The 26161-nt window shown below is 37.1% G+C and overlaps 1 protein-coding gene across 1 annotated transcript; it reads right to left on the bottom strand.

Annotated features, from left to right (window-relative positions):
* Positions 1 to 2473: 2473 nt before the first annotated feature.
* Positions 2474 to 25825, bottom strand: LOC306846845 (polypeptide N-acetylgalactosaminyltransferase 4-like). Its single transcript, XM_079380496.1, has 11 exons — positions 25528 to 25825; positions 20972 to 21406; positions 17372 to 17541; positions 16320 to 16509; positions 16034 to 16219; positions 13034 to 13151; positions 11796 to 11972; positions 10913 to 11044; positions 10697 to 10807; positions 4377 to 4529; positions 2474 to 4223 (listed from the first exon to the last, which is right to left on the bottom strand). The coding sequence occupies exons 2-11, from the start codon at positions 21346 to 21348 to the stop codon at positions 4089 to 4091; spliced, it is 1749 nt and encodes a 582-aa protein (XP_079236622.1). The 5' UTR covers positions 21349 to 21406; positions 25528 to 25825; the 3' UTR covers positions 2474 to 4088.
* Between the last annotated feature and the right edge of the window lie 336 nt (positions 25826 to 26161).

The following is a 26161-nucleotide window of genomic DNA, read 5'->3' as shown; positions in this document are numbered from 1 at the left end:
AGCTGGGGTTGAGACTGAACGCCAAGATAAGTGTGCTTTCTCCAGTACAGAGAGCCACTTATCTAGGTGTGGTGTGGGATCCGACCACGATGCAGGCACGCATGTCCCCTGCTTGGATTGAGTCAATCCTCACGTCAGTCAAGAGAGTGAAAGAAGGCCGGTCACTCACTGTCAAGCAGTTTCAAAAACTGCTGGGTCTGATGGCAGTTGCATCCAACGTTATATCTATTGGCCTGCTGTACATGAGACCCCTACAGTGGTGGCTCAGAACCAAGGGGTTTTCCCTGAGGGGAAACCTACTTCGCATTCAAGGTCACGCGGCGATGCCGACATGCCTTAGACATGTGGAGACGTCCTTGGTTCTCGTCTCAGGGCCTGGTGCTGGGAGCTCCTGGTCGCCACGTAATGCTAGTGGCGGATGCATCCCTCACCGGTTGGGGAGCGGTCATGAGTGGCCTCCCTGCCCACGGTCTGGGGAGTGGTCGCCATCTCACATGGCACATCAACTGCCTGGAGATGCTGGCCGTGCTTTGAGCACTCAAACACTTTCTCCCAGACCTAAGAGACCACCATGTGTTGGTGCGCAAGAGAGCAGACCTCCTGTCGGGGCAGGGGCCGAGGCCCGGGGTCATCCAGCTCCACTGGGACTGGATGCTATGGTACAGACTTGACCGAGGCTTCGTCTGTATGCCTTTCCCCCGATCGCTCTGCTCCCGGGAGTTCTGGCGAGAGTGCGCCGGGACGAGGTCATTCTACTACTGGTAGCACCATTCTGGTTCTCGGATCTGATTTATCTCCTCGATGGCTTTCCATGGGAGATTCCTGTCAGGAGAGATCTCCTCTCACAGGCACTATCGTCCACCCTCGCCCAGAGCTGTGGAAGCTGTGGGTGTGGCCTCTGAGGAGGCACAGCTCATAGCTTCCGGTCTCTCAACCGAGGTTGCTGAGACCATCCTCCAATCCAGAGCTCCCTCTACGAGGAAACTGCGCCCTGAAGTGGAAACTTGTCACTTCATGGTGCGGCGACCACCACCTCGACCTAGTTAACTGCCCGATTGGTACAGTGCTGGAGTTCCTGCAGGCCCGTTTCTCCGCAGGGGTAACCCACTCCACCCTGAAGGTTTACGTGGCGGCTTGATCGGCCTACCACGCCCTTCTCGGTGGCCTCTCTGTGGGTAGGCACCCCCTAGTTACATGTTTCCTCCAGAGGCTGAGGCCTCCGGCCAGAGAGCTTTATGCTATGTGGTGGATCAGGATGCTATTACCCCTGCTATTACCCCTCTCCCCCTGCTCTCGGGGATCAAGACTCACTTCTCAGAAGTTGGCCTTTGGGACACAAGCCCGCCCACTTTAGCCACTCGTGGCCTTTTTTTCTCTCGCCCTCGTTGTGCTCCTGAGGGACACACACAGGGCAGGGACTTGGAAGTCTGGAGGCGTGGGCATCTCGTTCCCCTAGTGTTTCGACGCAGCTCGAGTTCCTGGAAGGGAACGTCTCAGGTTACGCATGTAACCCTGGTTCCCTGAAGGGAACAAGATGCTGCGCCTCGAGGCCATGCTTCTGGCATCCCTGTGAGCGGTTGCTTCATTTCTAGAAGCAAACGCCGGAACCAGTTCCTCTGGTTCCACCGCACGTGCTTTTATGCTTCCTGGTCGATTACGTCACCCGTCTGAAACGTCTCGCCCTTCCATTGGACAGATTACACATGTGATTCAGAGTGCGGTCATGCTGAAAACGTTCCCCCTAGCGTTTCAACGCAGCGTCTCGTTCCCTTCAGGGAACTAAGGTTACATACATAACCAGAGACGTTTTCAGCATTCTCGTGGGTTATTTAAAATCAAACTTACTGATGTGAACGTATGTGAATTACGCCAAAGTTTCCATTTTGAAAAGCTGATTAAGAAAGATGGGCTGCTCCCTTTGATGGCATAAAGTGATCAAAAAAATATTAAAAGGATTAAAAAAATATATAACTTAAGTAACCATTTTATTAAAAAAATCAAGTTCCTTTATTTAATTAAATTATAAAAATGTATGAATTACAACATGATACTATAGTTATATTTAATCACTGTCACTACAGTTTCTAGAAATACTGAAATGGAATTAATCAGTACTTTTTTTTCCAGAACTTTAACTTCCAAATCTACATCCACATAATACTGTAATATTTTATAATAAATATGTAAGATGATGCATGTTGCAAGCAAAATGTATGTTTATCCAAATTAATGTTTAATTATTGATTAGGCTGTCAGAGAGGTGAGATGGTAATTTGAGTGCCACAGTTTTTTGATTGAACACTCTTATTGTAAAAGATCCAAAGAGTGTTGTAATAATCTATGGTACACTGAACACAATGTTGCAGTCATTTACCACATACAGTATGAACACACAACTATGTAAAACCGCTTTTCTATGTCCATTTAGACTCATCACGCACCTATTGCCCACAATCCAATCTCAAGTCATAGAGGAAAATACAGCTTTATTTATGGAAGCAGCATGACAATGTTCAGGGACCTCCAGCTTTATTTATGTAGTTACGTGAGGTTTACATGTTTAGTATTAAACATTTGAACCTGACTTGGCAGAACCTCATGTGGTTCCTCGTGATCTAGTTTATTAAAGAGGCTCAGGTCACAAATGTAAAACTGTGCAGGGAACACCTTATTTTAAGGAGATGTAAAATTGGGAACTTTACCTAATCAAATCTCGACTGAATGCATTTATCATGAAAATAAAACGGTTTGGATTCTAATCTCACATCTTATTTTCTCACCACTAGATGGCACAGCAACAGAAAATCAAGGACAGGTCACATTGACAAGATAAACAACCACTAAAACAATGTAACATTTAGAATTTAATTTAATTCATTGAGACAAAAATACTTTACTTTTTTCCATGTTTCAAAAATACTTCATTACAGTCGATAAGCAAAACACATAAAGCACAGTTTGTGGTGATCATCAGTAGTAATTCAAATTTCATGTTCACTTTAAACCCACAATCCCTTTAAACCATTGAATTCACGGACAATTACAAAGAATGAGACCTAGAAAAATGATGTTGCCATTTTAAATGCATTTTAGTGCAAAAATAAGGTGTTATCCATGTTTGGTTATTAACAATATAGCATTTTCAAGACGTTTACCAAACACATTGATACATTATTCAGTTTTGAATGTGTGAAAGCTGGAAGACCCGTGATAAAAGCACTTAGTCAATTTTCTGAATTTTACTTTGGCCAACATCATGATAAAGTACTGTAATACTCTGATTTGTGAAAGAAAATGCACCTTTTTAAAAAGTCAGGTTGAAGAGGCACTTTCTGGTGAGTCTAGGAAAACAATTCCCAAATGTGTAGTAGAGCAAAACTACTAAAAACGGTTTAGGATTTGAAACATTTGGTCCACAATTGCTGTACAGTTTATACCAACTCTTAAGTACAATTTCTGTAATCTGCTTCAAATTGAAGTGTACATACATCATTAACAAACTACTTGAACACTGCTGTTAGTGCTAGTGATACCTAAAATGCTGGTACAGTTCCATCAACACCAGACCAGTGTGCCAAAATAGTCCATGCAGCTTACACGAAATCAGGTGAAAAGACCCTAAATACCTTAGTAATACAAAAACCAGCCTCAAAATGACAAAAGGAGAACAACAATTGACAATCAAGCAAACCCACTCACATCCTCAAATCAGTCACTTCTGGTACAATTAAATAAAATCGCTGTGCAGTAGATCTAAAGATTAGCTACTGCTGAGTCTAAAAACGATTCACTAAAAGCATATAGTTCATCAATGTAAACAAAAAATGCTGCTCCAACACGCTAGATGGTTGAATTTGTTATGCTACAATGTATTATTAATAAGCACTTTGTACTTATCATAGCACACTGAACGTCTCTAACAAGGAAATGCAAGAACTGGCACTACAAGTATGTCCACTTTGGTTTGCAAAGGCACTATATGGAGGGATGGGTCCCATTTTTTTTGCCTGTTCTTTTTTTTTTTTATGCCAAGCTGGAAGTGATGTTCTTTTTTTATAATTGCACTTACATCCAGGTTCACATGGGGTTTAAAATCCCTCAAAGCTCCAGTGCTGGTGTTTGTCTCCAGGAGAGCAACTTCTCATCTGGATATCTGCACGGCCGTCTTCTGTGCGGTAGGAAGTGATACACATGTTTGAATGAGGGTGATATATGCTGCCATCCTGAAAAGACACAAATGCTAGATAAGGAATTTTTAGCATGGAAATGCAACAACAGAGCAGATCTGATATACAATAACTGTGTTTGTCTCTTATCTCATCCTGTTTGCTGATGGCACTTCAGTGATAATGTGAGCTGTGGGCGAGCAGACTCACGTCTCTGAACTCCCAGATGATGCCGGGAGGTCTGGGAGCACCGTCTCGCGGACAATGCTTCATCCCTATGTGTGTCATTCCATCCTGAAACTCAGCGCACAGCTCAGTCACGGAGTTAAACCGAATCTCCTTTTGAGATGTGTACTCGAAGTACTGAGAGACAGAGAGAGAAATAACATTAAGTTTGAAAAGAAATTTGGCACCTTTGCATATGTTTTGTTTTTTTCTCACATATTGTTGATGGTGAACAGCCAATTTCAATTAATCAATTCATATCTATGATGCAACTATTTGTTTGCTTCCATTTAGAAAAGTTCAGTGGCATATTTCACTGGCACATTAAAATTTGATGTACACTGTAATATTTTATTTGCAATTTAATTATTTCTTATTTTTATTTCAATTACATTTTTGTACATTTTGGTTTAAATTTTTATTTTTAATAAGTCTCTTAAATGCTTACCAAGGTTACATTTATTTGATCAAAAATACAGTATAATAACAATAATAATAATAATAATTCACAATATTAATATTACAATTTAAAACAATTTTATATACATTTTAAAATGTAATTTATTCCTGTGATGGCAAAGCTGAATTTTCAGCATCATTGCTTCAGGCTTTAGTGTCAGAACGATCCTTCAGAAATCATTCTAATATGTTGATTTGCTGCTCAAGAAACATTTTTATTACTATAAATGTTAAAAACAGTTAAAAAAAAAAATTATTTGAATTAGAAATCTTTGTAGCATAATAAATCTTTAAAATATACTGTAGTGCACAATAGTGTATATCATTTTTTATGTACGCATTATTATTTGCATGATTTGAATCTACTTGGCTACACTTTTTTTAATATTAATCCATTTCTGAGCAAATGCCTAAATATTGAAATACAAAAGGCAGAAAAAAATTTAGAAAAAATATTATATAAAGTGTGTGTGTATATATATATATATATATATATATATATATATATGCGGAAGCACACAGTAATGGCCAAAAATATCGGCACCCTTGGTAAAAATTTATCTGCATCGTTAATCCTTTTGAGCTTTTTTATTTATTTATTATTTTTTTTAAAATCACAAAAATCTAACCTTTCATTGCATAATAAGAAATTAAAAAGGGGGGAAATATCCTTATGAAAATTTTCTCTAATACACATTGGCCATAATTAACGGCACCCTTTTATTCAATACTTTTTTAAACCTCCATTTGCCAGTTTAAAAGCTCTAAATTTTCTCCTATAATGCCTGATGAGGTTAAAGAACACCTGACAAGAGATCAGAGACCATTCCTTCATCCAGAATCACTCCTGACCCTTTAGATTCCCAGCTCCATGTTGGTGCTTCTTCTCTTCAGTTCACTTCACTCATTTTCTACAGGGTTCATGTCAGAGGACTGGAATGGCCACAGCAGAAGCTTGGTTTTGTGCTCCGTGACCCATTTTTGTGTTGTTTTTATGGTTTTTGTTTGGATTATTGTCCGGTTGGAAGATCCAAACATGGATTTCTAAGATTTCTAACAGAGTCAGTCACTTAATGATTTTTTATCTGTTGGTATTTGATAGAATCCATGATGCCATGTGTCTAAACAAGATGTCCAGGACCTCCAGCAGAAATATAGGCCCACGACAACATAAATACAGCAGTATATTTCATGGGGTACTTTTTATCCCTGTGTTCTCCAAACCCATCTTGAGTGTTTGCTGCTAAAAAGCTATTTTTTTTTGTTTTATCTGACCATAGAAGCCAGTCCCAGAAGTTCCAGTCGTGTCTGATAACTGAATATGCTGGAGTTTGTTTTTGGATGAGCTAGGAGAATTTTTCTTGAAACCCTCCCAAACATGTGGTGATGTAGGTGCTGTTTGACTATTTTCTTTTAAGGTTTTCTGACCTCGAGACACTATTTTCTGCAATTCTCCAGCTGTGGTCCTTGGAGAGTCTTTAGCCACTCAAACTCTCCTCACAGTGCATTAGGACGATATAGACACGCGTCCTCTTCCAGGCAGTTTCGTAACATTTTCTGTTGATTTGAAAATCTTAATTATCACCCTGCTCTAATTTTCACTCCTCTAGCTCTTTTCTTAAAGCCACTTCACTAATTTGTGAAGCTCAATTATATTTTGCTGCACATCAGAAATATATTCTTGGGTTTTTCTCATTGTGATGGATGATTAAAGGAATTTGGGCTTTGTTTTCCCTCCTATTTATATTTCTGTGAAACAGGAAGCCATGGCTGGATAATTTCATGTTCATAATCACTCTGTAGTGCTCAAAATTGTGAATATGAATGGGGATATACTTCAGAGATATTTTACTCATAAGAATGTTTAGGGGTGCCAATAATTGTCCAACGTGTATTTGAGGAAAAACATTTATTTCATAATGATATCCCCCCCCATTTTAAATTCTTATTATCCAATGAAAGGTTAGATTGTGAATTTTTTAAATAAGATCAAAAGGATTAACAATGCAGATAAATTTTCACAGCCTTCTTTGATTTACCAAGGGTGCCAGTATTTTTGGCCATGACTGTGTGTGTGTATATATGTATACATGTTCAATCAAGATATATATATATATGTGTGTGTGTGTGTGTGTGTGTGTGTGTGTGTATATGAAGGGTTTATTTGCAAAATCATGTTTTTGTGTTAGTTAGCTGTTAACCTAGTTAAAATAACCTAACTGCAGTTTGATTGAGATCAATTGGAATACACGATGAAAAAACATGATTTTTGAGAATTTGTTAAAAGCTTTCACACAGTTTCACACAAAAACATGATTTTGCAAATAAACTCTTCATATACACACACACACATATATATATATATATATATATATCTTGTTGCATGAGGAACTCATTAAAAACAGGCTCTGTAGCAAATGTCATTTAAGCAACAGATAAGGATGTTTGCAGGGATGTTAATCATAGTTGGGTTAATAATTCATAAGCAAGTAATTTCTCCAGGTGGAAGATCAGAAGTAGATCCTTCGAGGGTAAAGGTTTGAAAGCTGGAATAAAAACAAAGCTGAAAGAAACTAAAAAGTGTAGCTATTTAGAGAACTAACTCCTCTCCAGTGTTTTTCAGATGGACAGATGTGACCTCAGTGAAGAGAAGGCTTCTATGCAGTTCAAACTGCAGTCACCATTTGTCTCAATGGCCACATGTATATTTCATACAGACGGCTATCTTTGAGCAGAAGTGGCTAAGGTTTCCTTTTTAGCCTTGGCTGTGGAAACATTGATTTTCACTCACACATGCTGCTACTTCAGGGGTCCCTTGATGCACAGCGGTGACATATGCCACATGTGCAGGCGTCCCTTTCCATTAAATATACATCCTCAACTCATTCATTTCTCCAACTGTGACACTAGATAAATAACAAAATTCAGAAGGGCAGAACATCTCAGGAAGGATTATATTTCAGCACAAATAAAGCTCGCTTTGTTTCACTGCAAACGCAACAAACAGGGTCTGAAGGATATCCCGCATCTGCTGTCGTAGGGGTTATATAACTGGAAGTGAAATGCACCTCATGCTCATTTTTAAAGTTACTCGATAGCTCTGGCATGAATAGAAAGCCCCCTTTAATCCATTTTAGAGATGTCAGGCTGTGGGGTAACTGCAGCTTCCAAAGTGTGAAGTGAAGTCCCTGTGGGAGGCTATTCTCAAATCTCATTCACTTACTCAAATTCAAATTTGCCATATTAATGATACGTGTGAGAACCAATTAACTCATTCTCCTCCACTATATTCTGCTTATATGCACTGGAGTTACATAAGCATGTACCACAATGTTATATTTGACTTGAATTTTCAATCTATTTGTCACACAAAAGCTATTACAGGTGCATCTAAAAAAATTTGAATATCGTGAAAAAGGTCAATATTTTTTGTCACTCATTTCAGAAAGTGAAATCCATATATTATATAGATTCATTACACAGCGAAATATTTCAAGCCTTTATTTCTTGAAATTTTGATGATTATGGCTTACGGATAATGAAAACCCAAAATTCAGTGTCTCAAAACATTTGAATATTACATAAGATCAATAAAAAAAAAAATATTTTAAACAGAAATGTCAGGCTTCTGAAAAGCATGTTCATTTCTATGCACTCAATACTTGGTTGGGCCTCCTTTTGCATGAATTACTGCATCAATGCGGCGTGGCATGGATGCAATCAGCCCGTGGCACTGCTCAGGTGTAATGGAAGCCCATGTTGCTTTGATAGCAGCCTTCAGGTCATCTGCATTGTTGGGTCTGGGGTCTCTCATCTTCCTCTTGACAATATCCCATAGATTCTCTATGGGGTTCAGGTCAGGCGAGTTTGCTAGCCAATCAAGCACAGAAACACCATGGTCATTGAACCAGCTTTTGGTACCTTTGGCAGTGTGGGCAGGTGCCAAGTCCTGCTGGAAAATGAAATCAGCATCTCCATAAAGCTTGTCAGCAGAAGGAAGCATGAAGTGCTCTAAAATTTCCTGGTAGATGGCTGCGTTGACTGTGGACTTCAGAAAACACAGTGGACCAACACCAGCAGATGACATGGCAGCCCAAATCATCACTGACTGTGGAAACTTCACACTGGACTTCAAGCAACATGGATTCTGTGCCTCTCCACTCTTCCTCCAGACTCTGGGACCTTGATTTCCAAATGAAATGCAAAATTTACTTTCATCTGAAAAGAGGACTTTGGACCACTGAGCAACAGTCCAGTTCTTTTTCTCCTTAGCCCAGGTTCTGATGTTGTCTCTGGTTCAGAAGCGGCTTGGTAGCCCTTTTCCTGAAGACGCACTGATGCACTGACTCCAGCTTCAGTCCACTCCTTGTGAAGCTCTCACAAGTGTTTGAATCAGCTTTGCTTGACAGTATTCTCAAGCTTGCGGTCATCCCTGTTGCTTGTGCACCTTTTCCTACCCAAATTCTTCCTTCCAGTCAACTTTGCATTTAATATGCTTTGATACAGCACTCTGTAAACTACTTTCATAAGCTGTAAGCTCTAATCATCAAAATTAAAACGAAAAAACATTTGAAATGTTTTACATGTAATGAATCTAAAATATATGAAAGTTTCACTTTTTTAAATGTTACAAGAAAAAAAATGAACTTTTTCAAGATATTCTAATTTTTTGAGATGTACCTGTATATGCATTCAGAAGACTAGAAATTTAGCACACGCTTAGTCACGAGAAACACTTTGATACGTTTTTATAGCTCAACCGTCATATTCACAGTCATTTTGCTTTATCTCCATTTGTGTTCAGAAGATGAAAAAAACATGGCTGAATGATACATTTAAAAATATTAGGCAAATATTTTGCACATATGCAGAGCAGTACTGTTTTTATTTATTAATTTATAGATATTTTAAAAGTCATCTAAAATAATGTTATCAAAATGTTTTAATATTGCATTTTGTGGAAACAATGTAGACCTAGTGACAAAGTTATGATTTTTTTTTAATGATTTTTATTATTCAACAAAAGTGAAAACAGAAAGAACAGACAAATGTACAATAAGCTTCATTAGTTAACCCTAGTCAACTAACATTAACTAATAAAGAGCAATACATTTGTTACAGTATTTACTAATCTTTGTTAAATAAAATAACAATACAACTGTTCATTGTTAGAGTTCATGTCAGGTTTATTAAATAATATTAACAGATACAACTTTTGATATAAAAAAAATGTATTAGTAAATGTTGAAATTAACATTAAGATTAATGAAAGGTTTTAATTGTTAGTTTATATTAATCTAATTGTAAATGGTCACACTTTATTTAAAGGTCCAATTCTTGCTATTAACAACAAACCATTAACTATGACTTTTGCCTCAAACTCCTAATTTGCTGCTTATTAATAATTAGTAAGGTAGTTGTTAAGTTTAGGTATTGGGTAGGATTAGGGATGTAGAATATGATCATGCAGAATGTGTGCTTTAAGTACTAATAAACCAATATGTTAATAATATGCATGCTAATAAGCAAATAGTTACTAAAAGTTAATAATATAATAAAGTGTTACCATGGAAACGTATTGTTAATTGTGACCGAAACACAATAGCATTGTCACTAAAACTGTTGTCTCCTTAAAGATACTTGCTTGTTTTTCAACATTTGTATGTCACTTTGGCCTGAATAAATATATTTTTTTCATTACTCAATACTAAGTGCTAAAACATTTGGCCAAATTTCTGATCAAATTATGGCGAGAATCACAAAAAAGTGGGCAAAAGGAAAGAAACTGAAAACCACTGAGGTAAGAGATATCTTAATTTTGATAACTTAATATTTATGATAGCTACCTGGTTACCACCTTGACCATGGCAGCCGAACAGGGACAGATGAGCTCCTGTGGGGTTGTGGTCCGGGGCGTTATAGTCCAGACATTCAGAGTGGACTCCGGCACTACGCACCTACACCAGAAACCAGAACATATGTAAAACCAGTGGAAACAATAGCGAGAATGACATTAAAAAGTACTCTGGAGGGAATCAGATTAGATTACATTAGTCACTTACCGCTCCGTGCCAGCTAGGCCTGTCTTCTGGCACATGTAGACCGGGATAGATGTTCTGCAGGTACCATTCAAAACTCTTACATTGAAGCCGATTTCGCAGCGCAATCCTTTCAGATATATCCCCATATGATTCCTACAGGTGCAAAGATATTTAGTGGAACATATGTAGTACGTCTGTGAAAGCTAATGTGTGTTTGTTTGGTCTCTTTTGCATGACAAGATTAACTTTATTGAACTTTGTTATACTTTACTCTAGTTGTAAGTTCTTAGACTACATGTCTATCAAACAGAACGCCACGTACGTACCTCCTGTTAGCTGTCCTGTAATGTTGACACAAGAACTGCCACGACACACTTCAAACTAACCAAGTGTGAACTCCATCAGGTAAACATGATAATACTAATTTAGGCTTTTAAAGGGTGTTTGCACATTCAGACCTGATGTGCATGAACAACAAATATTGTTACTCGTGGCTATAGAGAGTGATTTATTATTTGATCACAGCTCTGCGTCATTAATAATGTAAATTCTCTACAAAGTAATATGGAGTTACATGCCAGATTCATGTCAGCCAGGGTGATATAATATATGTTTGGCCTAGTTTTATTATCTTTGTCAGCTAATAAGCTTTTCAGAGACATCCAAAGGAAGAACAAATACTGTAAACCGATAGAACAGGAAGCACTCAGGCAAAACCTGAGCGTCATTTATCTCTTTCACAGTTTTTCCCCTTTGTGAGCACGTAAACAATTTTAAGAACAGCACTTGCACTAATAGCAACTAAACCAGTTAAATGAGGAAATAACACAACGGCTGTACACCTCAGATTATGCAACGGCACAGGATATTGCCCAATGAAAGGCTGTGGAGGATGGAGGTGTACCTTGCGTGCTGGAGGGTTTCGGTTATAGAAGTGCTGCTTGTAAGAGTCCATCCAAACCTCCGCAGCACGGACAGTGTTCTGAAGGAAGTTGGATCGGGAGTATGGAGCTTTCTTGGGGAACACGTGACCCACGTGGGAGCATGGGTGAATTTCTAAAGACCCTCCACACTGCCACACCTGCAAGAAATAAAATATTCCTTAAAAAGACAAATTAACAAAATGAATAAAAATAAACAAGAATCACCCAATAAAACTCTAATTTCAAATAGCCAATCATATCCTAAAAGAGATCAAAGTGATTTTCTGATTTAAAAGAAAAAAGACAATATACTGTAGTGTTTTAATTAAGGAAGGTAAAGTATTGAACAAATATTCTTATTAAAAAGTAATAAATAGCAATAGAAAATTATGCATTAAATTTATTGCATATTACATTATTAATATAATAAATTATAATAAAAAGTGAAGTATATAATTTCTGTACCACTAGTGTCACAACAATAATGAATAAATATTCAAATAAAATTATGAATAAATAAAAAGCGCACATTTGGTAATTACATATGTATTAATTATAAATAATACAACAATAAATCATTTTAAAACAGGCTGTGTCTGGCTATTCAGGATGGCAAACAAAAGACCAACGTTCACACTTCATAAAGTATTTTAACATTGAAGAAGTTACTTTAAAATGAAAGCTAATAACCCCACAGCATGTTTCTAGAGCATCATCATTTATTTAATGAGATTCGACTCATCCTGCATAATTTTTCTGCACACAAACCCAACATTTTTAGTTTACAAACTTAAATTGTCTGATTTTATTGGAATGCACCTCCTGTCAGAAATAAAACATGACATAACAACAGTGCTTTAGATCTATTGAGACACCAAAAAAACAAAACATTTTTATCTATTTTCCAGCTTTATTTCCCAGATGCTTCTGTATACCAATTCACAGCACATCAATTATACATGAGCGTCATACGGTCCTGGAAGATACAGCATTGTATTCCGTTTCCATATGCATAAAAGATTACTCCATGGTATACACTATCAATCTTCATTTCTAGGTATAGGCTAAAAAAAGAAATCCAATATGAGAGATGTGTCTAATTATGAACAGTGGCTCGCAGTCTCTTAAGCTACCAAAAACCCGTCTACACGCTCCGATGGGAAGCCTATGCAAATTACCAGTACAAAAGGTAATGGAATACAGAATACAGGAGTCTTACCCGGAAAGAAAGCTCTAGATTCTCTCCTCCCCAGACCTCCATGCCCATGTCGTAAGTGCCCAGATACTCAAAGTAGGCCTTGCTGACGGCAAATAGGCCCCCTGCCATAGTGGGAGACCTGTGAAATGAAAAGCAGCAGAGCATTGGCAATTCATCAGAGATATTCCCTAGCACCAATTTTCTAGCAGGTAAGTGCTTCTTAGTTTTCAGTGAGCGCCTCTGGGTCTGCCCTCGGATGAGCCTTGAGAGAAATCTAGCGCAGAACTGGACAGTATTTGAAAGTACCCCTGGGTCTGAGCATTAAATTATAGTCTATTCACTGCACTGCAAGTGAATTTAATCAACACAATATCACTGCAATCCTATTTCAGTCCATTTCCTTCTGAAAATAACTTCCTGAAAGTTTTTACTGGAAGAACGAGAGACCCAAATGTATTTAAGGGATAGTTAACTCGCGTCATTCCAAACCCTTATGAATATAATTTAGGAATGTTTAAAAAATAAAATTTTGGCTGATAATTATTTTATGGCCGACAACTGATAAATTACCAATATTAAATTACTATTTTGTCAAAAAAAAAAAAAATACTAAACTTCTAAAAATCAATGAATCACACCATTAGAATGAACAGTAAGAAAAATGGATATTCAATTCAAGATTTGCTAAATTTTACATATAACACTTATTAAATGAACGGTATATTAAATGTTAACTTTCAGATGACAGCAAAAGTAATCTGATTGTAGAAATAGAGGAAATAATCATGAATAATTAAATATATAATACCACATGATATAAATATCCAATATGGAGCAATACATTTAAAAAAAAACATTTTGAAAGTGACGTGACGTGGCCAAGTATGGTGGCCCATACTTGGAATTTGTGCTCTGCATTTAACCCATCCTAAGTGCACACACACAGCAGTGGGCAGCTCAAGGGTCTCACCTCAGTCGTGGTATTGAAGGTGGAAGAGAGCGCTGTACATTCATTCCCCCAACCTACAATTCCTGCCGGTACCGAGACTCGAGCACGCAACCTTTGGGTTACGAGTCCAACTCTCTAACCATTAGACCACGACTTTTAAAGTAATTTTATATTACTTTAAACAGTAATGATGTGAAATATAGTGATATTGTCCGGTTTCTCCTTTTGTGTTCCTCAGAATAAATAACAGGATTGAAGCAATTTACTGGTGAGCATCACTATCCCTTTGAACTAGGGATGCACGATATGAAAGAATTTAATCGATACCGATAACCGATAATTAAGTCCTTCTCATGGTCGATGTCGATACCGATAAGTTCATATTTTTATATTATAATTTTAATAAATTAATAAATTATATGCTTGACCTGTTTTATTATATCTATAGATTTTATTTTAGGCAAGTCATGATGATTTGACAAGGCTAAATTGATCAAACATAAGCTATGATCAGCCTGCCGGTCTGCCGCTTGGTCGTTACTTTAAGAAAGAAAAAACTTATTTAATGAACAAAATGCTCAACGTTTTTTCTAAATGAACTTAATAAAAAGCCAGAACGAAATAAACACTTTGCCATTAGGGCAGGTCTCTAGTACATTTTGTCATTTTAGAAAGTTAAGTTCTACTTCTGTAGTTATTTTGGTGAAAGTAACTCAAAAGTAATACAGGAGTCATGTAACGCATTACAATTCGGAGACAGTAATATTGTAAGGTAAGGAATTACTTTTAAATAACAGTAACAAGTAATCTGTAATGTATTACAGTTTGGAAGTAACTTGCACAACACTGTCTTTAAGTCACGTGTTTTCAAATACATTATAAAAAAAATGCATTGACATTTGTCAGCCTCGAAAAAAATTAAAAACAAAAGTGCATGTAAAAAAAAAAATATCAAAAAAATAAAGTGCATCCTCATACCAAGGTTGTTAAGTCGCAATACCTGTTATCACTCGCCCGCCGCAGCACCGTCACTCACTGTCATTTTCATTTTTTTAATAGTAATAAAAATCATTTAGTTCAGTTAGAGAACAGACACTACAATTAAAACTGAACGCGGCTGCTCAATGCAACACACCAAACGAACGACAGTCGCACATCACAGATCAGATTTAATTTATCACCTGAGGAGAGTGAGTCGAGCTGACTGACAAGAGTGAGGTGAAAAAGACAAGACTATGGCAGAAAAGTTTCAAAACCAAATGTAAAAGCGCCCGTTTTAAAAATATTTTTGGATTTTGAAAAGCCTGTTGACCTGCCATTTATCTAAGGTGATACTGGAAGGTCTATTTATTTATTTATTTATTTTTTAAACATTCGTTTCTCATTTAGCCTATTTGGTTCCACAGTATTTGCTGATTTTTATTTTATTTAAACTGTGATATTTTTCCCATTATTTTACATCAAGGTGTATGCAGTCCGTGCCTCAAAACTTTCCATCTCACTAATAAACTTTCTACGTTTTATAATTATTTGTTCCTCAGTCTTTACTGATTTTCAGTTTTGTATAGGCCTACCATGCATATTTAAAATTTGTAAGTTATCGGTTATTTTATATTAGGCATATAGCATGGTGCGTTTTTATTCATTTTGTTAATAAAAGTTAGCTATATGTTCTATGTTGTATTTTGTTGTTGCTTGAATTGAATTCAAGCAATTGATGCCAAATTGCTGTTAATTTAAAAGTGAAAATAAAATACGCACGGTGCTTTTACAAGCTATTTAAGCAAAGGAAAGTGAGAAAACTCAAGCGAACTAAAAACAAACAACTGCTTGATGCCGAATCTCAGATAAATCAGACTGATTGATTGATTTACCAGCAAGCATACTTTATCGGATCTAGTTAATTTATCGGAGCAATAAAAATGACGTCATTTTCTCTCATATCGGTCGATAATTTATCTGTCTGATAAATAGTGTGCATCCCTACTTTAAACATTTCTAATCGTTTTTTTAAAATGGCCAAGAAAACTACATAGCAAAGCTGGATTTGGACAAATTGATAACAAACCAACCTAATGGGGTCAATTCTGGATTTGCGTATCTTGCGATCGATTTCAGGCACAGCGTGCCACTGGAATGTCAGCCTCCAGTCAAAGCCGCCTACCATCGGCTCATCTGTCTGCATGTAGAACTCAAATGTGTTCCAGTCAATGGTGTCAATCACTGGACATATGATGGTGCTCTCATTCTCGGCAATTCTGAGGGATAAGACAATTTAAAAAAATATTAACATCACAAGTGTTTCTATGATACATCTGAATTGGATTAAAAAAAAAAATACAAAAAAAATAAAGACACCTTTCCAGCAGTGGCTCGATCCAGCCAGGCACACACTCACAGTGGCAGTCAAGGAAGGTGAGAACGTGTCCTGTAGCATAGGTGGCGCCAATGAGCCGGGCCCGTACCAGACCTTCTCTTTTTTTGGTGCGAATGAGACGAACGCGCTCCAGGTTACTGACATACTGAGCCAGCTGTGACTTCAGATAGCCTGTAATTCATACAAAAGCAAATCGGAATCTTTTTTATCAGGATCCAACAGATAATGGCAGGATAACAGGAAAACAACTGATTTACAAGAGACATCTGGATTGAGTTTTTATTTCAGCAAATATAAAACCGATATGGAATAATATCTATAGCTAACTTACTATCCAGAGCTTTGCAGAGAAAGCATAAAATATGCAAATGTGTGAGCACACTTCAATGCAAATACTGGTTGTATTTAAATTAAATAAATATTTACATATCAGCTTCACAGGCTATTAAATTGCCGTTAGAGAGTCCACTTTTAACAAAAAATAAAATAAATAACATTTTATCAAATTCAAAAGAGAAAAAACACTTTTACAAATAAAACTAGTTTTTATGGGTTCATCTTACAAAATTAGTCATTTAAGTTTTTTAATCGTAAAAATTGTCAACATTATATAAAAGTAAAAATATATGTAATATGGTTTTGTTATTAATCAATGTAGCACCTAATAGACTCTATCTTTCCTTGCTTCCAAAAAAATGATTTGCATGTTAATTGGTTTTGGCAATGACCAATCAGGATAAGACCAATACTCAAGGACAGAAAAGGCTTCAAATTAGTCTGGTGGAATTATACATTTACAAACATGAAAACTGCCTAGAACAGTGCTTCCCAAACCTGTCCTGAAGGACCCCCTGCCCTGCACATTTTGTATGTCTCCCTAATCAGACACACCCAATTTAGTTCTTGCAGTCTCTACTAACGACCTGATGAGTGGAATCAGGTGTGTTAGATAAGGGAGACATACAAAAGGTGCAGGGCAGGGGGGCCTCCAGGACAGGTTTGGGAAGCACTGGCCTAGAAAGTGTCCCCTCACCTCGGTCACTGAAGTCATCCACAAGTATGACCTCCTTCAGTAGGATGGCAGGTGTTGTCTCCAGCACACTATGGATGGTTCTGAGTAAAGTGGACCAGGCCTCATTGTAAAATGCTATTACCACTGACGTTGTAGGCAGATGACGGATGTTGTATTTCTTAGCTTTGCATCTGGCATTGGGAAAAAAGGCAAGAACTAATCAGATGTTTAAGCAAATTGGCTTGTATTCAAAACATGTGGTTTAGACAAAGTTCCCTGTGTTACAAATTACACATGATAAAGTGCAAATGTGAACATCTATCGTTGTGAAACTGACACCATATGCTCATCCTGCAGTATTCTGACTGCATATAATGTTTCACATGACAATTATTAATTATTATTTGTGTGAAGAAAGTATCTGGCTGACAAAAAGATGCATGTGGAGTCTATTAATAAAAGTTACATTCAATTCATGAAACTAGTTATGTCCTCTTTTCTTTGACCTTCATTCCTCAAATCCAGAATCTGTAATGACAATTTCTGGTTGAGAGACAGATTCTCTGTAAACAAACAGAGGTGAATGAGAGGTGGGAGATGAACAGACATGCCAGACATGTCTTACAGTATTCTGAGAAACAGCTTTAGACCCTTTAGGACAGAGATGGAAGGACAGTAAACTGTACTTTGAAATTGCAGGTACTCATTATTTAATGTACACTACCATTCAAAATTGAAAGACATTAATACTTTTATTCAGCAAGGAAGCATTATATGGATCAAACGTGACAGTAATCTTTTGTAACATTATAAATGTTTTTACTGTTAAATGCTGGTCTTTTGAACTTTCTATTCACCAAAAAATCCTTAAAAAAAAAAAAAAAACTATCACTGATTCCACAAAAATGTTGTACATGTTTCTTGAGCAGCAAATCAGCATATCAGAATGATTTCTGAAGGATCATGTAACACTGAAGACTAGAATAACTGTTGAATATTCAGCTTACAATAACACATTATTCAAATTAAATATAAAATACATTTAAAATATTTTAAAACATAAGTTCATTTAAATTGCAATTATTTCACAAAAATACGGTTTTTAAAATATTTTTGATCAGATAAATGCAGCCTTGAGAGCATTGGAGACTTACAATGTATACTACAATAAAGCTATTTTACCAACATACAGCCAATACAAATGTAAAGAACTGATTAAAAATATTTTTGATAAATTTAACAAAATATTCTGCTACCAAAAATAAGACCCAGTGACTCTGAGCTTGCTATACTAGAAAAGCTACACTATAAAAACAGCCGAACTGTGATGCTATTGAAAAATACAGTCATGCTGGTAGCGTTGCTGCTTTTAGTTTAGGGGAGACAGTATAAAGATGGGGCATTGAAAAATAGATTCAGCAGGGATTCTGAATAAAGTGAGTCATAATGTTCCATAGAAGGTTCTTGAACTCTCTTCAAATTCACCGCAAATATTTAGAGACTCTATACTCACTGACAGCAACTACATTTAAGCAAATATTCAATAATTATCCCTACAAAGAGGGAAGAAAAAAAATCCAGAGCATAACATTTCTGGCACTAATGCTTAAGTCTTTGACAAGAATTAACTTGCCTGAAAGTTATTTCAGAAAGCAAGCAAAAGAACTTCACATCAACAGATAAAAATCCCTGCCGATGCCAAGAATTGTGCTACTGCCATGTGTGATCTCCAGAAGAGCCTGTGATGTGGCAACCGGAGCGCAGTTGAAAGACTGCGGGGGGAAAAAACGCATCCAATTTGTTTCACTTCTCGTCTTCCAAGGGGACACGTTCTCTTTTCAGGGCAGCAGCTTGAACCCTACTCATTATTGTGTGACAAGAGCCATGAAACAATTATTCTCATACAAAAGCACTGCTGTACGGAGGAACTCTCCAAGCTTTGTTTTCTATTGTTGTTGGTTTTTTAATCGTGTTGTCTGGCTGCAGGCAATGGGTTCATTTCAGACAACAGACAACATTTGTAAGCAGGTGAAGTGTAGAAATCAGGGCTTTGCTATACAGTCACTTGTTGCAGTGCGGTTGCTAGGGTGTTCTGGGTGGTTACTATGGCATTGCTAGGCGGCTGCTATACAGTTATGAAGGTGTTCTAAATGTTGTTATGCAGCTGTTTTTGCTAGGGTGCTCTGGATGGTCTATAGTTATTAAGTTGTTCTAAGTGTTGTTAGAACATTGCTATGCAGTTGCTAAGTGTTGTGGTTGGTTACTAAGGCATTTCTAGGTGGTTGTCAGGGCTTTTCTATGCAGTTACTAGGGTGCATGTTGCTGTGCAGTTGCTAAGTTGTTCTGGGTGGTTACTAGGCGCTTGGCTATAGTTATAACGGTGTTCAGAGTGTTCTTAGAGTGTTGCTATGCAGTTGCTAAGTGTTCTAGTTGGTTGCTAAGGCATTGCTAGGTGGTTGTCAGGGCTTTTCTATTCAGTTACTAGGCTCCATGTTGTTGTGCAGTTGCTAGGATGTTCTGGGTGGTTACTAGGTGCTTTGCCATAGTTATCACAGTGTTCTGAGTGTTGTTAGAATGTTGCTATGCAGTGGCTAAGTGTTCTAGTTGGTTGCTAAGGGATTGCTAGGTGGTTTCCAGGGCTTTTCTATCAGTTACTAAGGTGCATGTTGCCAAAATTTGAAATGCCTCTTAAGGCATGCAAGTGCAGCTCCTATATCTTTGAATGGGGAAACATCAAATTCTCCAAAACTGTTCACCACCATTGAGATCTTAAATTAAATCTGACTACAACTGTATCATAAATATTGTTTCTTTTGCTCAATAAAAAGCTTATTTTTCAGGCTAGACCAGCCAGTGTGCATGTGCAGTCCTAAGCGCATGTCTCAGAATGTGGATTGTTTTTATAGCAACCAGGACTTCTAACAGCAGCTGCAGTGACACGCTGACTTTACGATTAACGACTGGCTCTTTTATTCAGAAGGTGGGGCTTCCTTCGATAAAGTGGCCATGCATTGCATCTTTCCCCATTCAAAACTATACAAGTGACATGTCTTGGGTATTCTATAGTCTTTGATGTTGCTGTGTGGTAGTTGTTGTGTTCAGGATGGTTGCTACAGCTTTGTTAGGCACTTTTCTATACAGTTACTACATTGTTCAGAATGTTTTTAGCATGTTGCCATGCAGTTTCTGGGATGTTCTGGATGGTTGCTAAAGCTTAGTGGTTGCCAGGGATGCAATACAGTTGCAGTTACACGCTGCTCTGTGGTTGCTATAGTTATTAAGGTGTTCTGAATGTTGTTAGAATGTTGCTAAGCAGTTTCTAGGGTGTTCTGAATTATTTCCAAGACATTGCTATGTGTTTGCCAGGGCTTTGCTATTGAGTTACTAAGGGTCATTTTGCAGAGTAGTCGCTAGAGTATTTTGGATGGTTGTTAGGTGGTTGCCAGTTACTAAAGTGCTCAAAGTGTTTTTCACAAGTTTCACTGCGTTTGCTCGGGTGTTCTCTGTAATTGTCAGGACCACAGTTACTACAGTGTTTCTAGCATTTTACTATGTGATTTCTAAGGTGCTGCTAGGTGGTCGGGTGTGTAATGAGCCCTTCAGTGTGACAGACATACTCACTCATGCATCCGGTTGTCTTGAATATGGCGATGAAGAGAGATCTTGTCGCTGATGAAGATGTTGATGGCGTAACGCTCAATGCTGGACTCCTCCTCTTTCTTCTCCTCAGTGCTGAGGGTCAATCGAGTGGCTCGGCCATGTTCTCCAGGAGCGTTGTGGTCTGGCGGGAGCTTCTCATAAACGGGTCGCTGGAGGCTGTCGGAGTCCTCCTCCTCGACAGATGGAAGATCACGGACCAGGATGTCGTGTTGACCATATTTATCAGGAAGAGACGGGGGGGACGAACGGACTATAAGAAGGTAGAAGAGCCATAGCAGAGAAAAGAGGAAGCAGACCTTGGCCAGGAGAGCCACCTTCCTCGACCAGCGGATCTTCATGACCTGGCAGCCAGCACCAACAACAGCACCAGTCAAAGAGCCCCAGACTCCCAACTTACTGAAAGATGAGAGAGGAAAGAGAAGTGCAGATTAGTGACAGACTGATACTTAGGCTGGAAAGGGCCTTGTCAAATATTACACGGTTTCGGTTTAGAAAAATAAGTAGAAAACAAGGAGTACATTTACATATTTAACATATATTAAACAGATTATGCAGTGGGTTCCTTACTTTCAAGAACACCTGGGTCACTGATGCTTATTTATTGGCTTATTTGTAAAAAAAAAAGAAAGTCATTTCTTGAATCCGTTACTATTATTTCTTAAGTGGTACTTGTTCTGTTAAAATATTATCTGAAAAACTTTTTTCTGCCAAATCAGTGATGTGGTTTTGTTTGTCTTTATCTTGTACACTTTATTTGTATTTTTTTTGGAAATAAAATTATTTATGCCGCACAGCTGCATTAAATTTTTCACACAAAAAAACACAGTAATGACATTTTCAATGTTAGAAATGACTTTTATTTCAAATAAATGCTGATCTGCTGAACCCTCTACTCATGAAAATAATAAGAAATGTTTCTTGAGCAGCAAATCAGCATATTAGAATGATTTCTGAAGGATCGTGTGACACTGAAGACTGGAGTAATGATGCTAAAAACTCAACTTTAGCATCACAGGAATTAATTGCTTTTAAAAATACATTAAAAAAGAAAACAAATGTTAAATTGTAATATTATTTCACAATCTTCCTGCAATTACTGTATTTTTATAATGTATAATTATATAATGTATATCAAACTTGTATGAGAGGCCTTGCTTTAATTAAACACCCTTATATTTTTAGTGAATATTCAACAAACATATGTCTTAGTTACACTTAGGTTTTAGACTTTAGTTCTAAGATTTTCACACATTAATCTTCCTAAAAATACATACCATTTACAAAATATCTACAAAACAGTCAGTACAATACTGGATGTGATTCAGTAAATTGCCAATAACAATCACAAACACTTTCCTTACACAAGTCCAGAATTAGAAAAGTGATGAGAGAAACAGCAATTTACAATGATTCACATTAAAATTAATGGCAACAACTAAAAAAGTGGCAGAATTATTCAGATGCACCATTTCTAGCTGTTTTGACCAGAGCCTCATGCTAACCGCCACCTCCAATCACTGAAGCTGCATTTGAGGGGTTGAATACAGACAATCCATCATCAGCTGAGGGTAACGGAGTAATCACATAATTGAGCTGCATTAATATTTCAGTGGGCAGGGATTTAGTTGAACAGTGGTCGTGACAGACAGACAGTCTGAGACAGTAATCCCATTCCTCAATCACAACACTTCAACCTTTTAACCCCATTGAATGATGAATGTCGCTTATGCATACATATATGTAACAAATCCGTACACTAAATAATATAAATGGACCATCAATGCACTTCAAATATTTGGGAGTCTGTGGTTAAAATGTTTGGCAGTATGACAGCTAATGGCTTAACTACTCTATGAACATGGGCAAGAGCAAGCAAAAAGAGGGGAAGACATCTATGAAAACAAACTCAGAAGATTCTGAGAAGAGCCAACTAGATGCTATAAATATCTATTGGCTTGTTTTAAATTGCTTTCACTGCTCTATAAACATAGTAACACACATATAGGTTTAACTGTACACCTTATCTTGAAACCATATGCCTGGTATGAACATCTACTCAAGAATCTTAGTCTTAATTATATGCATCATAAGAGAAATTATATATAAAATATACACTAATATATATTAATCTAAGGTTTTTTTTACCCTCACAAAACACTACAGTGGCCCCAAAAAGTTTCAACACACACATAATAAAAGTGTAGTTATTTTAACAAAGATTTATTTATTTACTTATACTTTTTCCCCATCAATTACGACAGCTATCAGAATGATGAAAAGACCGTTTTCTTCTGCTGCTTAGATTTTGGAAGATGTATAGTTGCCCTTTCCAAAAGACTGGTAACAAGCCAAGGGACAAAAGCTTTCTGGGCTTACAAAATGGAGAGCTCTTTGAAAGCAACCCTTGACTGGGCACCCATAAAAACTTCCGTATTAAACCTGATAGGCTGGATGGATGTGGGAAAGCTGAGGAACTTCAGCTCTTCAGGGTTGAGAAGCTTGAGTATCACCTTTGTGGCATTATTACGTTTAAATTATAAGGTTTAGAAAGTGGTTTAGTGCACAAAAGCGTTTGAAAACAACACTGCGGTCTCTCGAAACTCGTTTTACCTTCTTACACAAAAGGAGAAATTCATACAAAGAAAGTGAATGGTGACAACAGCTGTCAAGACCAAACTGTCAGTGAATAATGGTTTAAATTTCAAACTTGATACTTAAAAAATGTAATTGTGTGGAAGACAGAAGCTCAGATATTCTGCTAAACTTCTCTTTTTGTGTTCCGAAGAAGTTATACAAGTCATGCAACATCATGAGGATGAGTAAATGATGACAGAATAGTCATTTTTGTGCGGTATTAATAAGCAGGCTAAAATGAAACAACCAGAACTGTGTGTACAGTCATCCAGGGAGAGTTTAGTCAGAACATTGTCATAATGCTGTTTACAGTAAGATGGATTTTGCTGCTACATGTGGATCAGCAGTCAAAACATCTGTGCATTAGTGTGTTACAGTTCCTGCTGAAAGCAATAAATGCTCACAATGAACATTTCCAACAGGACTTTGATCACTTAATTTAGGTCAGTTAGTACCAGCCCAGAATGTCTGAAACATTCAGATTTACTTGTCTTACAAGTGCTCTCCATTTGCAGCTTACTCCCTTTCATTCGTCTGATTTTTTTCAAAACATGTCCCACAACTTTACGTGCCACATCCCCTTTGAATTGAATTCTTGATAATCACTAGCTTGTTCTTAAAACAAACGCTGTATTTCCTTCTATCTTCTCTTTATCAAAATTTTACATCCCATTTTTGCACATTCCCCCTAAAGCCACTTGTCCTCAAACCATAACATACTGACTCAACATATGTTTTAAAATATATTAAACTTAAGAAAAATTTAAAATAAAAATGTTTATCTATATTTATAGTTCTATTTACAGCTATTTTAAGTAAGTCTCTGAATACTTTCCGTTTCAAACCCATGTCAATTCATCAAACAAACTGTAAATATGGATTTTTTTTTTAATTAAAAATAAATAAATAATATATATATATATATATATATATATATATATATATATATATATATATATATATATATATATATATATATATATATATATATATATATATATATATATATATATATAAAATATATATATAGTAGGATTTTTTTTAAAACCATGCTGAAAACACCATCTTAAACCAGCCAAAGATGGTTCACCACTCTCGGCCTTTTATTAAGCTGTCCACCCAGCCTGGCTGGACTGGTACTCAACTGGTTTAGCTGGTTTACACAAGAAAACAAACATTTGTGAGGAAATGGGAGAAGCAGAAGATTAATAGTGGAAAATTCCAAAATAATAAGCAGCTGTGCCAAACAAGTACTGAATTTTGACTCTCAAAATCATTCACATAATCAGACCAGACACGCGCAAGAACATACCCAAGTACCAAGAAGTAGGCTACCATGATAGAATTGAAAACATGATGGTACCATGATGAATGTACCATGATAGTGCAATGTCATTCTTTAGAAGCTTGAATTACTATGCATATATATGGTAATGATATATGTCAGAGCACTATGGTATTACTATCACTATACCATGGTACCACCACAGTACTTTTTTTCCAAGAAGAAAACACTGTAATCTGAGATCTAGATCTTTTCGTAATGATGCAGTAGAAGCACATGACATCATCAAACTATTAATATAAGTAGGCTAACTCATAGCATATGGATTGTACATAACATATGAACACAAATAATCCAAAATACAAAGATAAATACAACGGAGTTGTGACTTTCTGAGTAAAAACATGAGTGGATGGATCACGAGCCATCAAAACAACAATCATCGAATGTATCAGTGTTGTGACTGACTCGTTGACATCCAAAACAACTTTATATCGCGCGCGTACACACACACACACACACACACACACACACACACACACACACACACACACACACACACACGACACTGGTGTAACTAAATACTTGATGATCTTACCTGATCTCTTCATGCCGTGCTCTTCCACAGATATAAGGAGCTGCTGGTTTTGCCGCTCGTGCCGCTGTCAGCACACACACATCCTCCTCAAACAACAAACCCGCTCTACTCCACACCCACCCACACACACACACAAGTGTCCACGCTAATCGCTTTAAGTAGATTGACTCCTTACAAACGCGCGATCCTTTGACGAGTTACATGGCTGAAGTAAATGTCATGGTCTTGCATGTACTGCATCGCACCCCAGGAAGTTTCAGATTTGACAGTCTGGCTTCATAAAGTGGGCCACGTGACTGGAGCATTATGGGAAGTCTGGGAGTTCAATGTGCGTGCATTACAGCTGCACACTCGAGAGACTCTGTGTCATTTAATATTCACACTGTGATTTCAATGCTTTTAAAAGATTTTCCTAGTGTAAACAATTTTTTTTAAGAATCAGGCTTCATTTATTTATTTATCCACTTATGCAATTATTTATTTGTTTCATTGTTTGTTTTTGCTTGTCCAATCATGCGATTCTGGGGGCAATCAAACATTATTTTTTTGTTTACATGTTTGTCTCATTGAGCAATTATATTATTTTCTGAGAAACAGCCATTATTTGTTGTTTATCCAATCAGGCTTCATTTAT

Source organism: Barbus barbus, assembly GCF_936440315.1.
Source record: "Barbus barbus genome assembly, chromosome: 27".
Classification (NCBI taxonomy): domain Eukaryota; kingdom Metazoa; phylum Chordata; class Actinopteri; order Cypriniformes; family Cyprinidae; genus Barbus; species Barbus barbus.
Note: the sequence above shows the minus strand (reverse complement) of the source record. Positions and strands in the feature narration are given on the sequence as shown.

Bases quoted from the DNA above. Each gene is read 5' to 3' on its own strand.
- LOC306846845 (XM_079380496.1), bottom strand. From the start codon at position 21,348: ATGAAGATCCGCTGGTCGAGGAAGGTGGCTCTCCTGGCCAAGGTCTGC. The intron at 10,808-10,912 runs GTAAGTGACTAA...TTTCTGGTGTAG, and splicing joins GGCCTAGCTGGCACGGAGCG to GTGCGTAGTGCCGGAGTCCA. The intron at 4,224-4,376 runs GTGAGTCTGCTC...GTGTCTTTTCAG, and splicing joins TCATCTGGGAGTTCAGAGAC to GATGGCAGCATATATCACCC.